The 18,099-nt window shown below is 42.0% G+C and overlaps 1 protein-coding gene across 1 annotated transcript in view; it reads left to right on the forward strand.

Moving 5' to 3' along the window:
- The window catches only part of Itih5 (inter-alpha-trypsin inhibitor heavy chain family member 5), a 93,451-nt gene that overhangs the window by 20,697 nt on the left and 54,655 nt on the right, over positions 1-18,099 (forward strand). Inside the window, exons 3-5 of the mRNA XM_005354887.3 lie at positions 9,551-9,714; positions 10,950-11,051; positions 14,707-14,957. Of these exons, the coding sequence (XP_005354944.1) occupies positions 9,551-9,714; positions 10,950-11,051; positions 14,707-14,957 (517 nt within the window). The remainder of the gene's footprint in view (positions 1-9,550; positions 9,715-10,949; positions 11,052-14,706; positions 14,958-18,099) is intronic.

Raw genomic sequence — 18,099 nt, forward strand, 5'->3', positions numbered from 1 at the left:
GCAGGCAGATCTCTGTGAGTTCGAGACCAGCCTGGTCTACAGAGCTAGTTCCAGGACAGGCTCCAAAGCCACAGAGAAACCCTGTCTTGAAAAAATCAAAAAAAAAAAAAAAAACAAAAACTAAAATAGATCTAACTCTCTTCCAACCCCTCTCCTTGGGCTCATAAACCATGGCTCATATTCCTTTTTTTTGTTTTAGATTTTTTTTGTGTGTGTGTGTTTTGTTTGTTTGTTTTTAAAGACAGGGTTTCTCTGTGTTGCTTTGGAGCCTGTCCTGGAACTAGCACTTGTAGACCAAGCTTGCCTCAAAGTCATAGAGAATCTGCCTCACCGAGATCTGCCTGTCTCTGCCTCCCAAGTACTGGGATTAAAGGCATACGCCACCACTGCCCAACTTGTTTGTTTTGCGAATGGCTCATATTCTTAAAGTAAAGCTGTAGGAAATCAGCTGTACCCATAATCTTAATTTTCGGTCTAAATTACTGAAAATAAACTTAATATTGTATTGGGCATCTTCTGACTTTTCACTTTTATTATGTTTCACTTATTTATTTGGTATATTGGGGCACATAGGTGCCATGGCACACATACAGAGATCAGAGGACAGCTTGTACGGGTCAGTTCTCTTTTTTGAACATTTTTGTCCCAGGGATTGAACTTGGTGACAGACTCTTTTATCCACGCAGCCATCTCTCTAGTACTGATTTTCATGTTCCATTTATTTGCATTTAAAAATGTACTTGTGTGTGTGTGGGGGGGGGGGGGCTGCTCTTGGTGCCAGAAGGGGATGTGTCAGATCCCTAGCAGCTGGAGTTACGGGAGGTGGTAAGCTGCCCTGTGGTGGGTTCTGAGAATCAAGCTTGAGTTTTTGGAAAAGCTTTGAGTGTTCTTAAGTGCTATGCCATATTTCTAGCCCCAATTCATTTTTTAGTAATTCAGTTTTTTTCTTTGAGAATTTCATGCAGCATATTTTGGATCATATTCCCACTCCCTCCCCTAACTCCTCCCTGACCCACCCGGACTTCTCTACCACCCAAGTAAGCTTGTGACATTCTCTTCCTCTTCTTCCTTTTCTTCCGCTCCTTCCCCTCCTCTTTCTCCTCCTTCTTCTAAATCCATCAAGTCAAATTTATGCTGCCCATCCACTCTTGTACATGCGGCCTTCTACCACGGAGGACCTACCAATCGCGACACCAGTGAAGAAAGCTGACTCTCCCTGTCCTGGCAGCCATCCTATGTCAATAACTTCTGAACATTGAAAATTCAGTAAAATTGTTTATCTCAAAAGCAAGAATCAGACAACCACAATATTACACCGCTAAAGGAAGAAAAATTTTAATTATTTAAAAATAGTACTGGACCAGAAATTTCTACCAAAAGGAGATAAATTTTTATTTAGAGAGCTATAAACCTGTTTAACTAAGTTGTAAACTTAATAATCCCTTGTCCTAGAGAAAGTACCAAGACTTTCAGGCAAAGGAGTTAGATGGAAAGTGGCCAGGAATTTTTGGATAGCGTGCAACTGCACCGAGAGCGAGGAACAGATTCAGTCAGTGTCCTGTCTTCAGAGTCTGCAGTTCACTGCAGACTGGGGACTCTCACAACTAACCTCCGAGTCAGCAGCCAAGAACAGGTTATAGATATTTCATTTGGGAGTTCTGTGTTTTCTTCGCTATCTAACAAATGTCACCGTGAAGGCTGTGTGCAGGAGGGATGTCTCTGGAATCCTTTACGGAGGGGGCCAGGAGTGGGAACCAGGGCTTCCAAAGGTCATCTTCTTGTGCTAATGACCTGGTGAAGCCATAGAGTAAATGACCTTAGCCTTCAATGGCAGAAAAGGAGCCATCTGGAGAGCATCTTTCTTTTTATACCTGTCTTTATCATTTGTACCTTTAACTTCTTCTAGAAAGGTTCAAGGGGATTAGAGCGTGTGGAGGAAGGTATGGCGGTAGAGTATGTGTGTATCCATGTAGGTGTAATAAATGTGCATGTGTGTCCATGTGCATGTGGAGAACAGATGTCAGTGTTGGCTGTCTTTGATGTTTCTCAATTGTTCTATACCTTATTTTTGAGGCAGTATCTTCCAGTAAACATGGATCTCATCAATCTGGCTAGACTGATGGGCCAGTGAGCTCGGGGTCCTCCTAAATTCACTTCCACAGAGCTGGGATTATAAATGTGTATCACCATGCTGTCTTTTTAAGTGGATGTTAGGGAACCTGAACTTGAATCTTCAGTCTTGTGTGGCTAACACTTTTCTGACTGGGCCATCTACATAGTCCCTCAAGTGCAGTTTTGATCTGTAAAAGCTTAGTTTACAGAACATGCCACCCTAAACCTCTCTAGATCAGTGGTTCTCAATCTTCCTAATGCTACACCCTTTTATTATCGTTGCTCATGTTGTGGTGAACCCAACCATAAAATTATTCTCATTGCTACTTCATAACTGTAATTATGCTACTGTTATGAATCGTAATGTAAATATCTGTGTTTTCTGATGGTCTCAAGCAATCCCTGTGAAAGCGCCACTTGACCCCCACAGGGATCAGGATCCGTGGGTTCAGGACCACTGCTATTGGTGTAGAATAGCACAGAGTTTGAAATAACCAAGAAAATGTGACTGAGTTTTGCTCAAGGTCAAGCTACAATGAACAGCAAACTCACATACTATAGACGTTGCTTAGGTGCGTCTGTCTTCCACCATTGTGTAAAAACATTCGTGTAAAATTCAGTGGCTTAATGCAATAGCCATCTAGCCTGACGTTGGAGCAGGAATTTAGACAAACATACTCTTACACTTTAGACAGAGTAGATGGGCTGACCTAGAGGGTTCAAAACAGTTTCCTCCATGCTGAGCTTGGCAATGATGGTTGGATGGTAGGCAAGTCTGAGAACTCTGATGTCTGTGTCTGGCCTCTGTAGCAGGACAATACCTGGTAACTTCAGACATCTAAAGGAATGTTCTAGGGCAGTTGTATAAACGCTTCGGGATTTGCTATGACCTGGCCCTGGAGTTCTCAACACAATTTCCAAAGTGTTCTGTAGATAATGCACACCACTGGGGTCCAGATGCAATGGGAGAGGTAACTTCAGTTTACAATGGGAGGAGAAACAAAGGCATTTCTGGTCCACGGTAAATGTGTGGTTCCATACAACGTTGTGTATTGTTTGTGCTGAAGCAGGCTTTTCGTCCTTACTGATGAAGTGCAGAAGGTGGGACCCCTTGTTGACTGCCCTGTCTAGTGGTAGAATATACCTGTGTACTGTTTTGGAGTGCTACTCGGGTTGAATTTGCAACTTGCTCTAGTGAGTTTATGAATACGTGGTTTTGTTGGCAGAAGACTATCAGTCCTACAGTGAAGCCGATGGTGCCCCATCCATCCACATCCCAGCATGTGTCTTCTCCTGTTATTTCAGTGGTTTATATAACCAGCCAGTGGACAATAAAATAAACCACTTATTGTCGCCATAACACTTATTTTCCTATCTGTCTTTCTCATTATAGTACCAACATTCATATCATCTGCCCTGAAAAAAAATCTATAAATAACCAAGGAGACCATCATGGCTCAGGGGCTTCTCCAGCCTGCACTTCAGGATTGGTAGCAATTCCATTTCCTTTTTATTTTTTGTTGTGGTAACATAGGTTTACTGATTCCATCTTAGCCCCTTTTTTCAGAAAAATAACCATTGATCTGTAAAGGTGTTTGGCTAACACCTTTAACCAGGTTAAACTGTTTTGATGTTGGACGCTGGACTAGCAAACTGTATGAGAACAGACAGTAAATATTTAGATTCTCTGTAACAGCAACGTAAGCCCTTCTCTACTCTGTAATATTAGCTCCGGAGCATCCCTAGATCTTACGTAAATGAATGGGTTTGTGGCTGTGTTCCAATAAGCATTCATTTACAGGAGTGGGTGGTCTACCTACCACAGATTGCCCATCCCTGTAAATGAACCACAGGGCAGAGAGATCTGAAGGGAGTTTGAAACACAATGAAATCAAACACACAGGCTTGATGGATGGTATTGAGCGGGCTGGTTAAGATGCAATGCACTCATAGAATGTGATGCTCTTCAACTATCAAGTACAGGTAGATGGTTTTGTTCAGTAGCATTTTCCAACGATGCTGGCACTTTGACTCACCATTTCTCCCACTGAGGTGGTACATGTGCTCTTTGCCATGGAAACTGAGGATGCATTTGTCAACAGAATAAGCTAATAATAATACTATGTGCTTTTTGTTTCTAGAGTTCAAGCCTGTAGCCTCCCATGTGCTAGGCAAGGTTTTCTCACTGAGCCATATCGTATTCTTTACACTTTTTAATTTTAAAATAGTATCTCACTTAGTTGTCCCAGATGGCTTGGGGCTCAAGGAAGCCCAGGCGGGCCTTGAAATTGCCACTCCCTTGCAACAGCATTGCAAGAAACTGGCCCAGGCCCAGCTAGCTAACCAATTTTGGAAGCTAGAGCACACAGCAGAGGGTACCTTCCATTTCACTGTTGGGGAAACTATCACGCGGATAGTGAAGTCTCTAGCTACAACAGGCTCAGATGAGGCTGTGATTAACCTAGACTTGCGCATGTCAAAGGCCACCCTGGGTTGCTGCTGGGTCAGCACAAAACAACAAGACAGCAGCCAGCTCTGAATTAGTTCTAGTTCCGTTCTCCATTGGACTGTGAAAGAGCCAGACCCATCTCGAGTTTGTCTGAACTGTTGATCTACGAAAAGCACACTAAGAGACAGAGTTGTTAAGCTACCAAGCTCTAGACAGGTTTGTTCTTTGCACAAGATGGAATGTATAGATAAAGATGAGAAAATTACTGCATCACTAGAAAAAAAAACCCAAAATACAACAATTAAGTAAATGAGTACTGTACCCATTTGTGGAAGGGTAGCCCCCAAACCGTTAAACATCACATCTGGAATGTGGAGCTGTGAACCCAGGGTGGGGGGGAGAGCCTTGCATTTGGTGTAATCTGAAGTTTTAATCATGTACACCAGACTCGATACAAATTGATACTTGATAAAAAAAAATACATTTTTTGGTATTTACATGCATGGAGGCATGCGTGTCTGTGTACATGCACATGCCTGGTGCCTGAGGTGGGAAGAAGAGGGTGTTGGATCCCCTGGGACTGGAGTTACATAGGGTTTTGAACTGCATGTGGGTGCTGAAAATCAAACCTGGGCTTTCTGGAAGAGCAGGCAGTTCCCTTAATGGCTGAACTATGTTTCCAGCCCTGAGACTTGATCATTGAAAAAATTGCTTTTTAAAAAAATTATGTTTATGTGTCTATGCAGGTGAGTGCTTGTGGAAGCCAGAGGTGTCAGGTTCCCCTGGGGCTTGCATTACCAATGACTGATGCCTGAGATGGGCACTGAGAGCTGAGCCTGTGTCCTCCGGAGAGTGCTAAGCACTCTGAGTCCCCTATTTGAAAAGTTTTTTGAGATACAGTTTCAATTTTAAGTAAAGCCATTAAAAAAAAAATTAGTTCTTTGGTTTCCACAGAATTTCGCTTTTCCTCCTAGCGCATTTGTGGGAGTCAGTGCAGAACTGTGTGCAGTAGCATCTTTTCACGAATTCTCCAGAGCACAGCTGTGAACAGTTCCTTACATGCCTTCAGATTTGGAGAGAAAAAGAATATAGTTAATCATGTTTAATTTAGTAAGAAAGCCCATTCCCAGCCATAACAGATCAAAGGGAACGCTTCCTCTCGGTTCACACTTCATGTTAGGGTTTTTGCTTTGAAAGGTGATGGGCTACAGATTTTAACTTTCATACCCCTGCCAGGATGTCACGTTGCTGAGACCACCATTCTCGCCATCTCTCTCTGGCCTAATTCTTGTTTTTATAAAACGTACTAAAGATTTTTTAATAACATCATTTGACAGAAGTGTTTTGTTAAACTACATCTGGAATCTCTCTCAGATCCAAATCACCACTGTGCAGAGAGACCAGATGGTCATAAAAGAGTGTTGTGCAATGCAGTTGTTTCTGAATTGGGGTGTGACTTTTTTGAACCCCAATTTTTTAGCATCTTTTTTTTGCTTACTGTGGGCTTCACTAATATCAGAAGTGGAAGTGATTTTAGTGACTTATTCAAGCCATCTCAGTTCACAGATGAAGGCAGATACTGTAAGTTACTAGAACGTGAGTGCTCACTCTTTGGGCAGTTTGTTATGATGGACAGCTCCAAACTCCTGGATCTGTGGGGTTGGAGTGATGTGGAGACTTTGTCTTCCTGATATGTTTTTAGTGACCTCGATGGCGAGAGGACAAAACCATCTTTCCCCCTAGGTTTTTCAAGACAAGGTTTCTCTGTGTAGCCCTGGCTGTCCTGGAGCTCACTCTGCAGACCAGGCTGGCCTGGAACTCAGAGATCTGCCTGCCTCTGCCTCCCAAATGCTGGGATTAAAGGTGTTTGGGTTAAGGTTTCACCCCAGCCCCTGGCATCCATATAGCCAAAGAGTCTGGAATGTTTGGATGGAAGTTCCATCCCAAGCCCCCTCCCCTGGGAGTTGCCTCAGTCAAGACTCTACCTCCAAGAAAGCCCACCAAATAATGACCCCCTCCCCAGAGATGTTCAAGACCACTCCCACAGGGTATTTACATTGTACCCCAGAGAATAAGCACATGGTTTTCTGGTCTTCCTTCCCCATCTCCTCTTTGCGGGGCGGGAAGGCCACCCGGGAGCGTTGGCATCCATTAAACCTGGGCTTTTTAAAAATTTAGTTTGATTTGGTGTGATTTGGATTCCTGCATCAGTGGAGAGGTTTATCGGGGTGCAGAAACTTTTCAAAAGGTATTCACTCTTTTTCCCCCCAGTATAGAATACATTCTTTTTATTGGGAAAATTGACTCTGAACAAGTTGAAATGAATATCATATAAATATTAATTTTCCTCAAATAATAAATATAATGAAATTCCACTAGGATTCTGCAAAAGTCTTACTGAATTTGATGAATTGTTTTATGCTATAATTACAAAAATTCAAATTTTATTTGTTTTTGAGTGAGTATAATCACTTCGTTCAGTTAGCAAAGAGCATGGAGTCCCTCTAGCCACTCAGTTATCTCCTACTAGGTCGTCATTTTTCTCTACACACATTCAGAGGCATGAGGACACACTTTTTATACAAGCGACAATCTAATATACACACGCCTCTGTACACTGCTTTGCCTTGTCAATGTAACACTCTGATGTACAAGCACAGCCCCTTTCTGTCTCTCTATCCCCTTCTCCCTTGCCCCCTCCCCATCTCTGTCAACCTTCATCTTTAACATGTGGTCCTCCTAATCCCAGCTCCCAGCTTCCAGGAGCTTAGGTTGTAAGAAGGCACCCACAGAATCACTATTTAAAAATAACTCCTCCTTGGACCAAACTGCGGAATTTCTTTTCTTCTTTAAGTAAAAATTATTTCAAATATGCTTCATCCCCCCCCCGACACATTTAATGATTACTTAACAAAACTTCATACCAATCTTGTCTTTTGCCTGTTTCAGAGAGACACAGTAACCCTCTTATCCCCCCATTTGTTGTCAGCTTCTCCCCCTCCCCCACCAAGAGCTATAAGGTCTGGAAGTCTTTTTGTTCCTGTTATAAACTGACAAAAAGATGAGTATTGCTGACACCCTTGTGTGGAGCACACCTAAGTTCCCTGTTCCTGCTCACATGTTTGACTCTGATCATAGTTGCATGCCTTCCCGTGGGTATACATTCCCTTTGTATTCACAATGTGTGATGCATGCCCACTTCTCAAATACATTTTTTTTTCTTGTTCTGCTGATTTTGAGTAATAGAAGCCCATGAAAGAGCTCCTTAGAAACAAAAGGTTCTACCCACCTTCTCCATCAGATGACCAATATGCTTGACATGAACTTGTCACAGCCTGATGTGTGTTTGGGAAATGCCTCTAGGTTTGTAAAGAAACTGAACGGGTGAGGGTTAAATGTCCACATACTGGTGGGCAGTAGCAAGTCCCGTCTCTGTGTCTGGGAGTTGATCACCAATGTGATCATTGCTGTGTGTGATTGGCTGCCTCAGTCTATGGAGTAAGAATGGATGGAGGATTTATGTCCTTGTAAGAAGAGGTATTGGAACTCTCTGTTTCTGTCTCTCTCTTGTTCTCTCTCATTGTGTTGTTTTTCCTCTCTCTTTATACACAGACACACACACACACACACACATATTGAAAATGCCATACATTCATACACACATCTGAACCTGGCTCTTTGCAAGCTGGAATGGGAACCCCAACACTGAGCCCTGACAAAACACTGATCTTGGACTTTCTGTTGTCAAAGCCAACCAAATCCAGCTGAATATCATCACAAGGGGCGGTTAAGACTTCCAGCAAGACTGGAAGGGGAGGGGCATACAATCAACCCATAATCCTGTCAGTTGCCCAGCCAGTTCCTGGAGTAAGAGTGAGGGAATCAAGGTTAGTAGTGCATTTCCTCATAAAGGTTTCCTTTCTTGGGAGACTTCTACTGCCAGCTGTCACCAGATGTAGCTACAAAAAAACAAAAATAAAGCAAGGAACAGTTTTATTGAGTTCTTAAATTTGTACCGCAGCTACTGCCCTTACAAGAAGTTTGCTCAGCCGCTGAAGGGGCTTGCCTCCAAGCCTGCTGATATGAACTCAAACCCTGGGACCCACATTTTGGAAGGAGAGAACCAACTTTTATAAGTTACCTCTGACCTCCACATGTATGATGTCATACATGCCAGCACATGTATACACATGAAAACATATTTTTTTGAAAGAAGCTTTTGTGGTAAATGCAGCTATCACAAACGTAGGTTTTCTTTTTTCTAGGTTCTAAATCTAGATAGTCTCTTGAGTTTGGTACTAATTTCTATAATAACTCATTTATAATTATGTAGCTGTAATCCAAGTGGGGAAGCCCATCGCTACAGTTTTCTCTGAGTGAATATGGAAATAAGCGTGAAAATCTGAGCACGCTGGTGGACACACTCTGAAGCTGTGGTCAGCTAAGTGGTCCTGTATCGTAATCTAAAAGTTTGCAGCACAAATTATGGATGCTACATACCTTTAAAATTTCAACGATTTACTGAGCTATTTAAGCAACATGACTTTTCTTGTTACACTGGAAATTGTGTCCTCTTATCAAATTTTTTTGTTTGGTTGCTTTTTGTCTTTGTTTTCAAAACAGGGTTTCTCTGACTCTCCTGGAACTAGCTCTTGTAGACCAGGCTGGCCTCGAACTCAGAGATCCATCCACCTCTGCCTCCCAAGTGCTGGGATTAAAGGTATGTGCCACCACTGCTTGGCTAAAGTTAGTTTTGAACAGTTGGTTCTACATCATGAATCGATTTTTCAATGAGCTGGTTTTACAAGGGAAATGAGTTAAAATGGAGAATTAAGGACAAGATACAGAAAGGGCAGAGGACTCATATTCCAAAGGTTCTCAAGTTGGAGATTATTTCCCATGTGGGAAAAGACTCACGCCTACTAACCTCAAGTGTTCAAATCTATTTTCATCCATCCCTGAGAAGAGTGTGCATTTTAACTCCCCCAGAAAGCCAAGCCCTTGATGACGGAGTTCTCGGTGAAGTCGACCATCATTTCTCGCTATGCTTTCACCACGGTTTCCTGCAGAATGCTCAACAGGGCTTCTGAGGACCAGGATGTGGAGTTCCAGATGCAGATTCCAGAAGCAGCGTTCATCACCAACTTCACCATGTAAGTGATGTAGACAATTGTCCGCAGATGGTCAAGATGAACCTGAGAGAGTACGGGGTCCATAGCCCATCAAATTCTGAGGATTCACGTCCTGCAGGTGGTCTAAGAACAAAAGGGATGCCTGCATGCTTTCCTTCTGCTCTCTCTCTCCCTCCTTCCTTCTCACCCTTCCTCTCTATTCCTTCTCCTCCTCCTTCTCTTTTCTTTCATTTCATCCTTCATCTTCTCCTTTCCTCCTTCCCCTCTTTCTTTCCTTCTCTCCATCCTTCATGTCCACTCTAGCACAGACACTCTGTGAAGGTATTGGCATAATAAGGAAGGAGAACATTGCTCTGCGCTAGAAATTCCAGTGAAGGAGAAATAGCCAGTAATTAAACAAATGAATTAGTAAATGTGATCATTTTAGATGGCAGTGAACTCTTCAGTATAAAGATTGAGAGGGACTTTCATTTGTGTTTTCTAAGACAAAGTCTTACTGTGTAGCCTAGGCTGGCTTTGAACTCATTGTTCACATCCCAGCCTTCTGAGGGCTGGTATTATATTTATTACCATCATGTCTGTCAAGAAGGGCTCCGTTGGAATGGGAACTCAGGGAAGTAGATTAGAGGGGGCTATGATTAAGTTGAGACCTAAACAGTGAGATAGTATAAAACCTTGGAGCTATTAGATCAAATGTATTTCCTCTTATTCTGATCCAAGAAATCGAGTTATAACTATGGTAGATATTTTTTTTGTTTTTTTAAATATTTATTTATTTATTATGTATACAATATTCTTTCTGCGTGTATGCCTGAAGGCCAGAAGAGGGCACCAGACCTCATTACAGATGGTTGTGAGCCACCATGTGGTTGCTGGGAATTGAACTCAGGACCTTTGGAAGAGCAGGCAATGCTCTTAACCTCTGAGCCATCTCTCCAGCCCTATGGTAGATATTTTGTGTTTAATTTTTGATCTGGAAAAGTTAGAACCTGCCGGGCTCCTGTGGGAGTTTGAGATCTCGGGGTTCTCTCTTATAGAATTATGAAGGTACCCTGGGTTGGGGTGCTGCCCTTTGTCTTGATGAAAATTGCTCATGAGTGGAATGAATGCTTCAAGGCTGTTGCTGCGTCTGAAACACATTCTATCTGCATACCCAGGAGGCACATACAAACATTTTCTGGGGTTGTCATGGCTCTAAGATCTGTGCTGGAGTTTGTCTTGGAGCTGGTAACACACCGCTATGTCTTGTGTTTCAGGCTTATCGGAGACAAAGTGTATCAGAGTGAAATTGTAGAGAAAGCAAAGAAAAGCCGTGATAGGATAGAAGAAAAAAGAAACAAAACCACAGACAATAATGAGTAAGTACCAGCTAATTAAGCAACTAGAATCCAATCAAACAAAGAGTTCCTTCCTTTACCTTCTTGTCTAGCTGTTCTCTTTCTCCAAATGCTTTTGATTTTAATCAAAATAATCAGTATACCTAATTAAAATGCAGCAACAAACACAATAATAAGGGAGGTTTACTGTGCCTGGCCTCACTCTTGCTTTCTAGAATATGTATTTCTAAAAATCGTGTACAGTTGTCTTCTTGGTTACCTCCCTAGCTCTATGATTTTTATTGATTTCTTCATCAAAACAAAATATTACCTATAAAGTCTACTATGAAGTTTAATGCCATTTTTAAAGCTAAAATTTTATAATGTCATTTTCTTTCTCCATCTGTAGACTATGTTAGGCTATCTCCAACATCTTAAGTGGTAATATCCTTTTCCACCCTTCACACTGTCCCTTCTCAATTGTTGTACCCATTGCTTGTTATATATAATTTATTTTTGCAATGTCAGAATTATTAACATATACATTCTGGTCTGAAATGATAATTGCATTCTTTAAAACCAACAAACTACCTATGCTCTTAAGTGTGTGTGTGCACACACTTTTGTGGGTGACTGGTGTGTGTGTGTGTGTGTGTGTGTATGCTCTCACATGTAAGTGAGTGTGTGATGGTTGGAGGAAGACCAGATATCCTAGTCTTTTTTTTTAATTAATTAATTTATTTATTAAAGATTTCTGCCTCCTCCCCGCCACCGCCTCCCATTTCCTTCCCCCTCCCCCGATCAACTCCCCCTCCCTCATCAGCTCGAAGAGCAATCAGGGTTCCCTGATGTGTGGGAAGTCCAAGGACCACCTACCTCTGAGAAGTGATTTCTCACTGAAGTTTGCTGTTTTGGCTAGACCGGCTTGCCAGTGATCACTCAAGGAGACCTCTGTCTCCCCAACCCCATGCCTGGATTACAGGTGAATACAGCCTTACCTGGCTTTTCTGTCCATGCTAGGGATCTGAATTCAGGTCCTCATGTTTGTTCAGCAAGCCATCTTTCAAGTCCCAGCATTTTCTTGTAATGATAGCTGATATCGACAGGTACTGTCTAGTACACAAAGAGTTTATCCCCCTTCCCTACTAGACCATTTGGAAGGTTTCCTTTCCCTTCACAGAAAAGCCATTTTAGTATCTAGACAAAAGGTTGCATATTTGTAAACCTCATTTGGTTCACTCATAAAGGGACATTGTTTGGGCAAAACTAGTTCTCAAAAGTCACAGGACTTGGTAGTCAGAAATGCCATCAGTAAGAACGGAGGAGCTCATTCTGTGTGAAAGACCTGAGTCTTGGCTTCACTCTGATTCTGAAAAATAAAGCCAGCCCAGATATTCAGATACAGATAGACGGCTCATACAGTTCCCAAGGACACAGAACGGTGAAGTATTCCAGTCAAGGTGACATTGATGGCTTCACACAACCCTGCTTGCTTTGAGCCTGTTCAAACAATTACTGGCTGAACTTTGACCTACCCTTTCCCCTTCCCCCTTCCCATAATCCTATGCTCCATCTCTTTGTTTGGTGGGAGGCTGCACAATGCGTCTGGATGTCATCTCCCTTGGTGCAGCAAGTTATTGGAAGTTGGCTTTGCTGAGCTGCAGCTGTGTCCCGAGTTGTCTCTATCAGAATTGCTCAGGATGGTGGCCCTGTTTAATTTAGTTGAACCATGAGTCCTGGGACTTCTAATTGCTTTTCTTTTTTTTTTCCCTTAGGAGATAGGATTTAATTTTGTCAAGATTAGCATCTACGAAGACACGTAGTTTGTTTGAAATAATAACAAAATGAATAGTTATAACCGGGTTTCTGGACGCAATGGCATCCAGTCAAACCACACCATGGATGTCTGGCCAACATCAATTACAAGACAAATGAAAGATGAGGGCAAATTCTGGTTCCATAAACTGCGAAAACATGGCCAAGTCCTGTCTCTGCAACATACTGCTTTTGCTTTGCAGATTTGCTGTAAAACATCTACTCTGGGATCTCCCTTTTGTTGCGTGATGGTTTTGTTATTTCTTTAATTCTATATCATCCTCCTCTTTTATGGTTTTCATCTTTGTTGAAAGTATATTCTGAAGTAATTTTCTCAGCATGGTGCATGACGGACAAACTTTTGGAGACCTGGCTCAAGGTTTTGGCTGTGAGTGAAACTTAAGATGAAAGTAACTTCCTCCTGAACTTTGGGTTACTCTTCTAGTGTCTTGTGTAAACAAATCTGGTTTTACTAGTGATGGATTGAAAGTGATCTAATACCATTCCTTCACCACCTCCCTCCATCACACGTTCTGCCATTTTACTGTAAAGGAATCTGCCGTCATTTCTTTTCCATTTTATCTGCCTAGTGTGGGGTGAAACTTCTGTCTCAGTGTTTGTATCTCTTTCCACGTCCAGGGGGGAGTACAGTGATCCTTTCCTATGGCAACTAAAATGGTCTCTCCTGGCTGGTCCCTTTTTTAAAAATTCTTATTCTGATATATTTCTTCCAAATTCAGAGCTTGTAGTTTTCCCAAGATTTCTCCCGACAGTTTGAGTCTCTTCTTTCTGCAGCTTCTTCCAGAACGTTCTGAGCTGTAGAATTCTTGTTTAAAGGTTTCTTCCCCCAACATACATATTTTCTTAGAATGTTCTTGAGTGTCTTAACCACTGTTGGTATTCTGCCACCTTAATGCAGACAACCTGAACCCCAAGTCCTAAAAACATTTGCCATGGCTAGTATTGTTATACTATATAGTATGGTCATTTATTTTATTTACTGACAAACACAATCACCAAGGTGCAAAACTGTGATGTATTATGGGTTTTACAATTATGTAAGATGTCTACATTTCTTGGCCACACCTGTAACAGTGAGAACCCCGTTCACATCTTGTCCAGGCTCACTGTTCCAACAATTCACCTCTGAACTGTACTCTTTAGAGCATCTCACTGGGTCTGTCTCAGGGAGAGTTAAGGGAGTCAGCCAGATTTGAATTCTCTCCTACTCAGTATTCCTTGGCCCTTGGTAGAAGGCAAACAACTCTGATGGAAGCAGCTGAGGAAAGGAAGGATTATTTGGCTTCTGGTTTCAGAGAGTCATATCCATCACAATAGGGAAGGCGCATGGTGGGAGCCACTGTCTGGGAAGTAAGAGTTTGTGGTGGGGCAACCCATGTGGCATCATCAGGACCAGAGAAAGCTAACCAGAAACTGAGCTGGGCTATTATCTTTCAGGGATCTTTCCTTACAACATACTTCCTCTAGCTAAACTCAAAGGTTCCACAACTCCCCCAAACAGGAGTGCCATTGATTGGTGACCAAGTGCCCAACACAAGACCCTATGGGAGATGGGCACTCCAGATCAAACCATGACAGTGGCCTTTTTCTAGTATAGATCTATACTTCTTCCAAAATTAAAATTGATTTTCTTCTTTTTAAAATTTTTTTTAATGATACTTGGATTAAATTTAGGCCTTCCTGCTCATTAGGCAAACACTCTACCCTTGAAGAACACCCAGAAGTCTCCTTTGTCTTTTCTTAGGGCTCTCATATGGCTCAACCTAAGAGTCTCTTTGGCAAGTATGCAAGGTATCTTGAGGAGGGAAATAGACTTCCCATCCCCTGAACTTATTTGTGGTCCATTTTTACTTCCTAACAGGGAGAAGGGGGCTGACATGTTCAGAGCTTCCTTAGTGATTCCCAGCAAGGACAAAGCCGCTTTCCTCCTCAGTTATGAGGAACTTCTGCAGAGGAGGCTGGGGAAATATGAGCATTCCATCAGCGTGCGCCCCCAGCAGCTGGTGGGGAGGCTGACTGTGGAGGTGAATGTTCTGGAGAGGTCAGGTATCTCGGCCTTGGAGGTGCTGCCTCTTCACAACAGCAGGAAGAAGGGCAGTGGTACGGTGGAAGGTAAGTTGTGACTGACCATGCTCAGGTCGTAGGGGACATTCACTGGGACTGGGATTTCCTGAACTCTGTAAAAGAAATGGTGCCCCTTCCCCAAAGGTTGCATGTTTATGGGAATTGGAAGGAATTCAACAAAGACAAGGGTTTGTATAACTCTTTTTTGGTTTGTTTTTGTTTGGTTGTTTTTCGAGACAGAGTTTCTCTGTGTAGCTTTGGAGCGTGTCCTGGAGCTAGCTCTGTAGACCAGGCTGGTCTCGAACTCACAGGGATTCATCTGCCTCTGACTCCCCTAGTGCTGGGATTAACAGTGTATAATTATTTTTTAAAGACCCATCTTCCTTCAAGAGATGAATAAATGCTTAAGTATTTTGACATTGTAACCCCCTCTGAGGAGCTGACTGTAGGTAAAATTTTTTAATATATTGAGGTTGTTACACCCAGAAAGCTAATAGTATTAAACAGACAAAATATCTTATCAGTCTAAATATTTAACAATATAGGAGCAATTAGGAATGAGCAAGGATCAAAAGCGACTCATCATGTTATGGGGAAAAGACAAAACATATCAGCATGCATGGCACTATCAAATATGTCGGACAGAGCACGCATGATGACATCAAGCATGTCAGACAGAGACTAGAGAGTTCCATAGAACGACCATTTCATATTAAGGGCATAGGGTTATGGCTATGTTCTATAACAATTCATCTTTTTTATGGTGAGTGAACTGGTTTTGAAAATATTAGTCAAAAGCCCTACCATTGGCCTCTTCTCCTAGCCCCATCAATCTTCTTTTCAATATTTAATAATGTTATATTATATTCTTTCAAAGAAAAACGTGTTTGGAGACAGCGGCACTCACCTGTAATCCCAGCTGCTTGGGAGGCTGAAGGAGGAGATTTGAAAGTTTAACCTGAGCTGTGGAGTAAGATCAAGGCTAGACTGGACAGCACCGTAAAGCTTTCAAAGGGAAAAGTCAGAGGGCTGCTAGGCCAGAGCGCAGAGAACCAGACTTTACTAGGCTGAGGGAAGAACAAGACTCAGTACTCAGCACTGAAAATATTGCGTTCCAATCGATACGGGATATTAAGCAACCATTTTTAACATAGAAACTCAAAATTCAGGCTTTTCTTAAATTCTGATTTTTTTAAAAATATAGCATTCAACTTACTGAAGTAATTATGTAAGATTTAAGGTGATATATATATACATGTATATTTTAAAAACTGAAGCCTATTATTACTGTAGAAGCTTTCATATGTATTATATATTTATACATATTACATATTTGTCTTTTATTGACAATAATTTTTCCCACAAAATATATTCTGATTATGGATTGCTCCCCGCTACGCCTCCCAGCTCTATCCCACCTTTTTATACCATCCAGATCCACTCCCTTTCTGTTTCTCATTAGGAAACAAACAGGCTTCTATGGGACAATAATAAAATATAATATAAGACAAAACAAAAACTGACACATTAGAGCTGGATGAAACAAACATGCAGAGAGAAGAGTCCATAAAAAGGCACAAGAAACAGAGACCCGCTCATTCTGCCATTCAGAAATCATCATTAATTCCAAATAATAATTCATATTAAGCACTTACTTGTGTCTGTCTTTATGCTTGACACACAAATACTGCTGAATGTCAAATCCAATCAAGTAATAAGATAACCGTAACCAAACATCACCCCAGGGTGGAGTACAAAGTTTCAGGTATCTGTGACCTTGGGAACAAGGGAACAGTCAATGAGACATGAACAGGTGAAAGGGTAGACTCTGAGTTAAGAGCCCGTGGCTGCTAGCCGAGTCCAGAGCAGGCACATCTTAAAACAAAAAGTACACTTGACCCTTGCCAGCCCCATTCGACTGTGAAAGCCAAACTGTTGTCGAGGAGTCTGACATTCAGAAATGGCAGGAAATCTGAGCCTTCATCCTCATGCCTTGTGGGGAGTGGTTACACGGCTCACAGATTTTGGCTCATAGATTATTGGCATAAACTGGAAGGAAATCAGGAAATCACCGCAACTGTGTGAAACGGAGCTCCCACAACTGCAGCAGGGGTAGAGGCTGTTTCAGGGTGATCTGAGGCACACCGCACAGAAGCCTCTTGGCCCAGAGTAAGAGCTTAATAATTGCTGTGTTATTATTATTATTATGTTCCTTATAGTTACCTTTTCCCTCTAGACATCTTAAAGCATATAACGTGCCTTCAGAGGTCTATCTGTCTCCCATCAACCTTTGTCTCTTTGCAGGATCTAATCTAACGCCTTTTAAACAGTGCTTATCACTAATACGGCATCTTCAAAAGCAAATACTTAAAAAAAATGGAGAATGCTCTCGAAACTACTGCCTCACTAATAGTAACTTTAGAGGGAATTTTTTCTAGCTTTAGTTGTTTGAAGAATTATTATTCAGTGGAAGAAGCTTCCCAGTGGTGGTAGAGTCTCGTAGCAGTGAAATGCCTGTGTAGTGCGCCTCCACGAACACACAGGGTTAGTGAATATGTCCTCAGGATGAACTGAAGGCAACTGAAATGTATGCTTGCCTGATTTTCAGAACCCCCATGACTCTTCAGAGCTGAATATGTGCTGCGTGCCTCTGTTCATGTGGATTTTGGGCAGGGTATGAGTTATGACTGTCGGTTGCTTATTGTTTATAGTTAGAGCTTCTTAGTATCTCCAAGAATTGTTTCTTGACCATTGATCTCTTCAGGCCTGTTTATTTTTAAGATTTTTCCCCAACTTCTTGTATCAAAGCAGATCTCTGTCTTCCGGAACCTGCAGATTTCACTGGGGTGTCCTTTAGCCCCACGCAGGGGGCAGACTTGCTCACTAACGTTCCCGTTGATCTTTCCAGCTCAGCTGTTGTTGTTCTGAGAATGGTGACCCCGGCAGCAAGGAACACAGGATGTTGTGGTTTTGTCTGGACACCCTTGTGTGTTTCCAAAATAAATCTAGGGTAGAGATCACACTAGAGTCAGGCTTACCCCAGAACGTGAGCTGGAACAGAGAGAGCCGGACTCAAGGCTGGGTGTTCATTTCTCAGATAGTTTTATCTGTGATTAAGGAATCAGATGTTTGCAATTTGTCTAAATGAGTCTCTGACCTATGGCTCCATTTCATCTTTTTTAAAAAATGA

This window comes from Microtus ochrogaster, chromosome 16 (assembly GCF_000317375.1).
Source record: "Microtus ochrogaster isolate Prairie Vole_2 chromosome 16, MicOch1.0, whole genome shotgun sequence".
Classification (NCBI taxonomy): Eukaryota; Metazoa; Chordata; class Mammalia; order Rodentia; family Cricetidae; genus Microtus; species Microtus ochrogaster.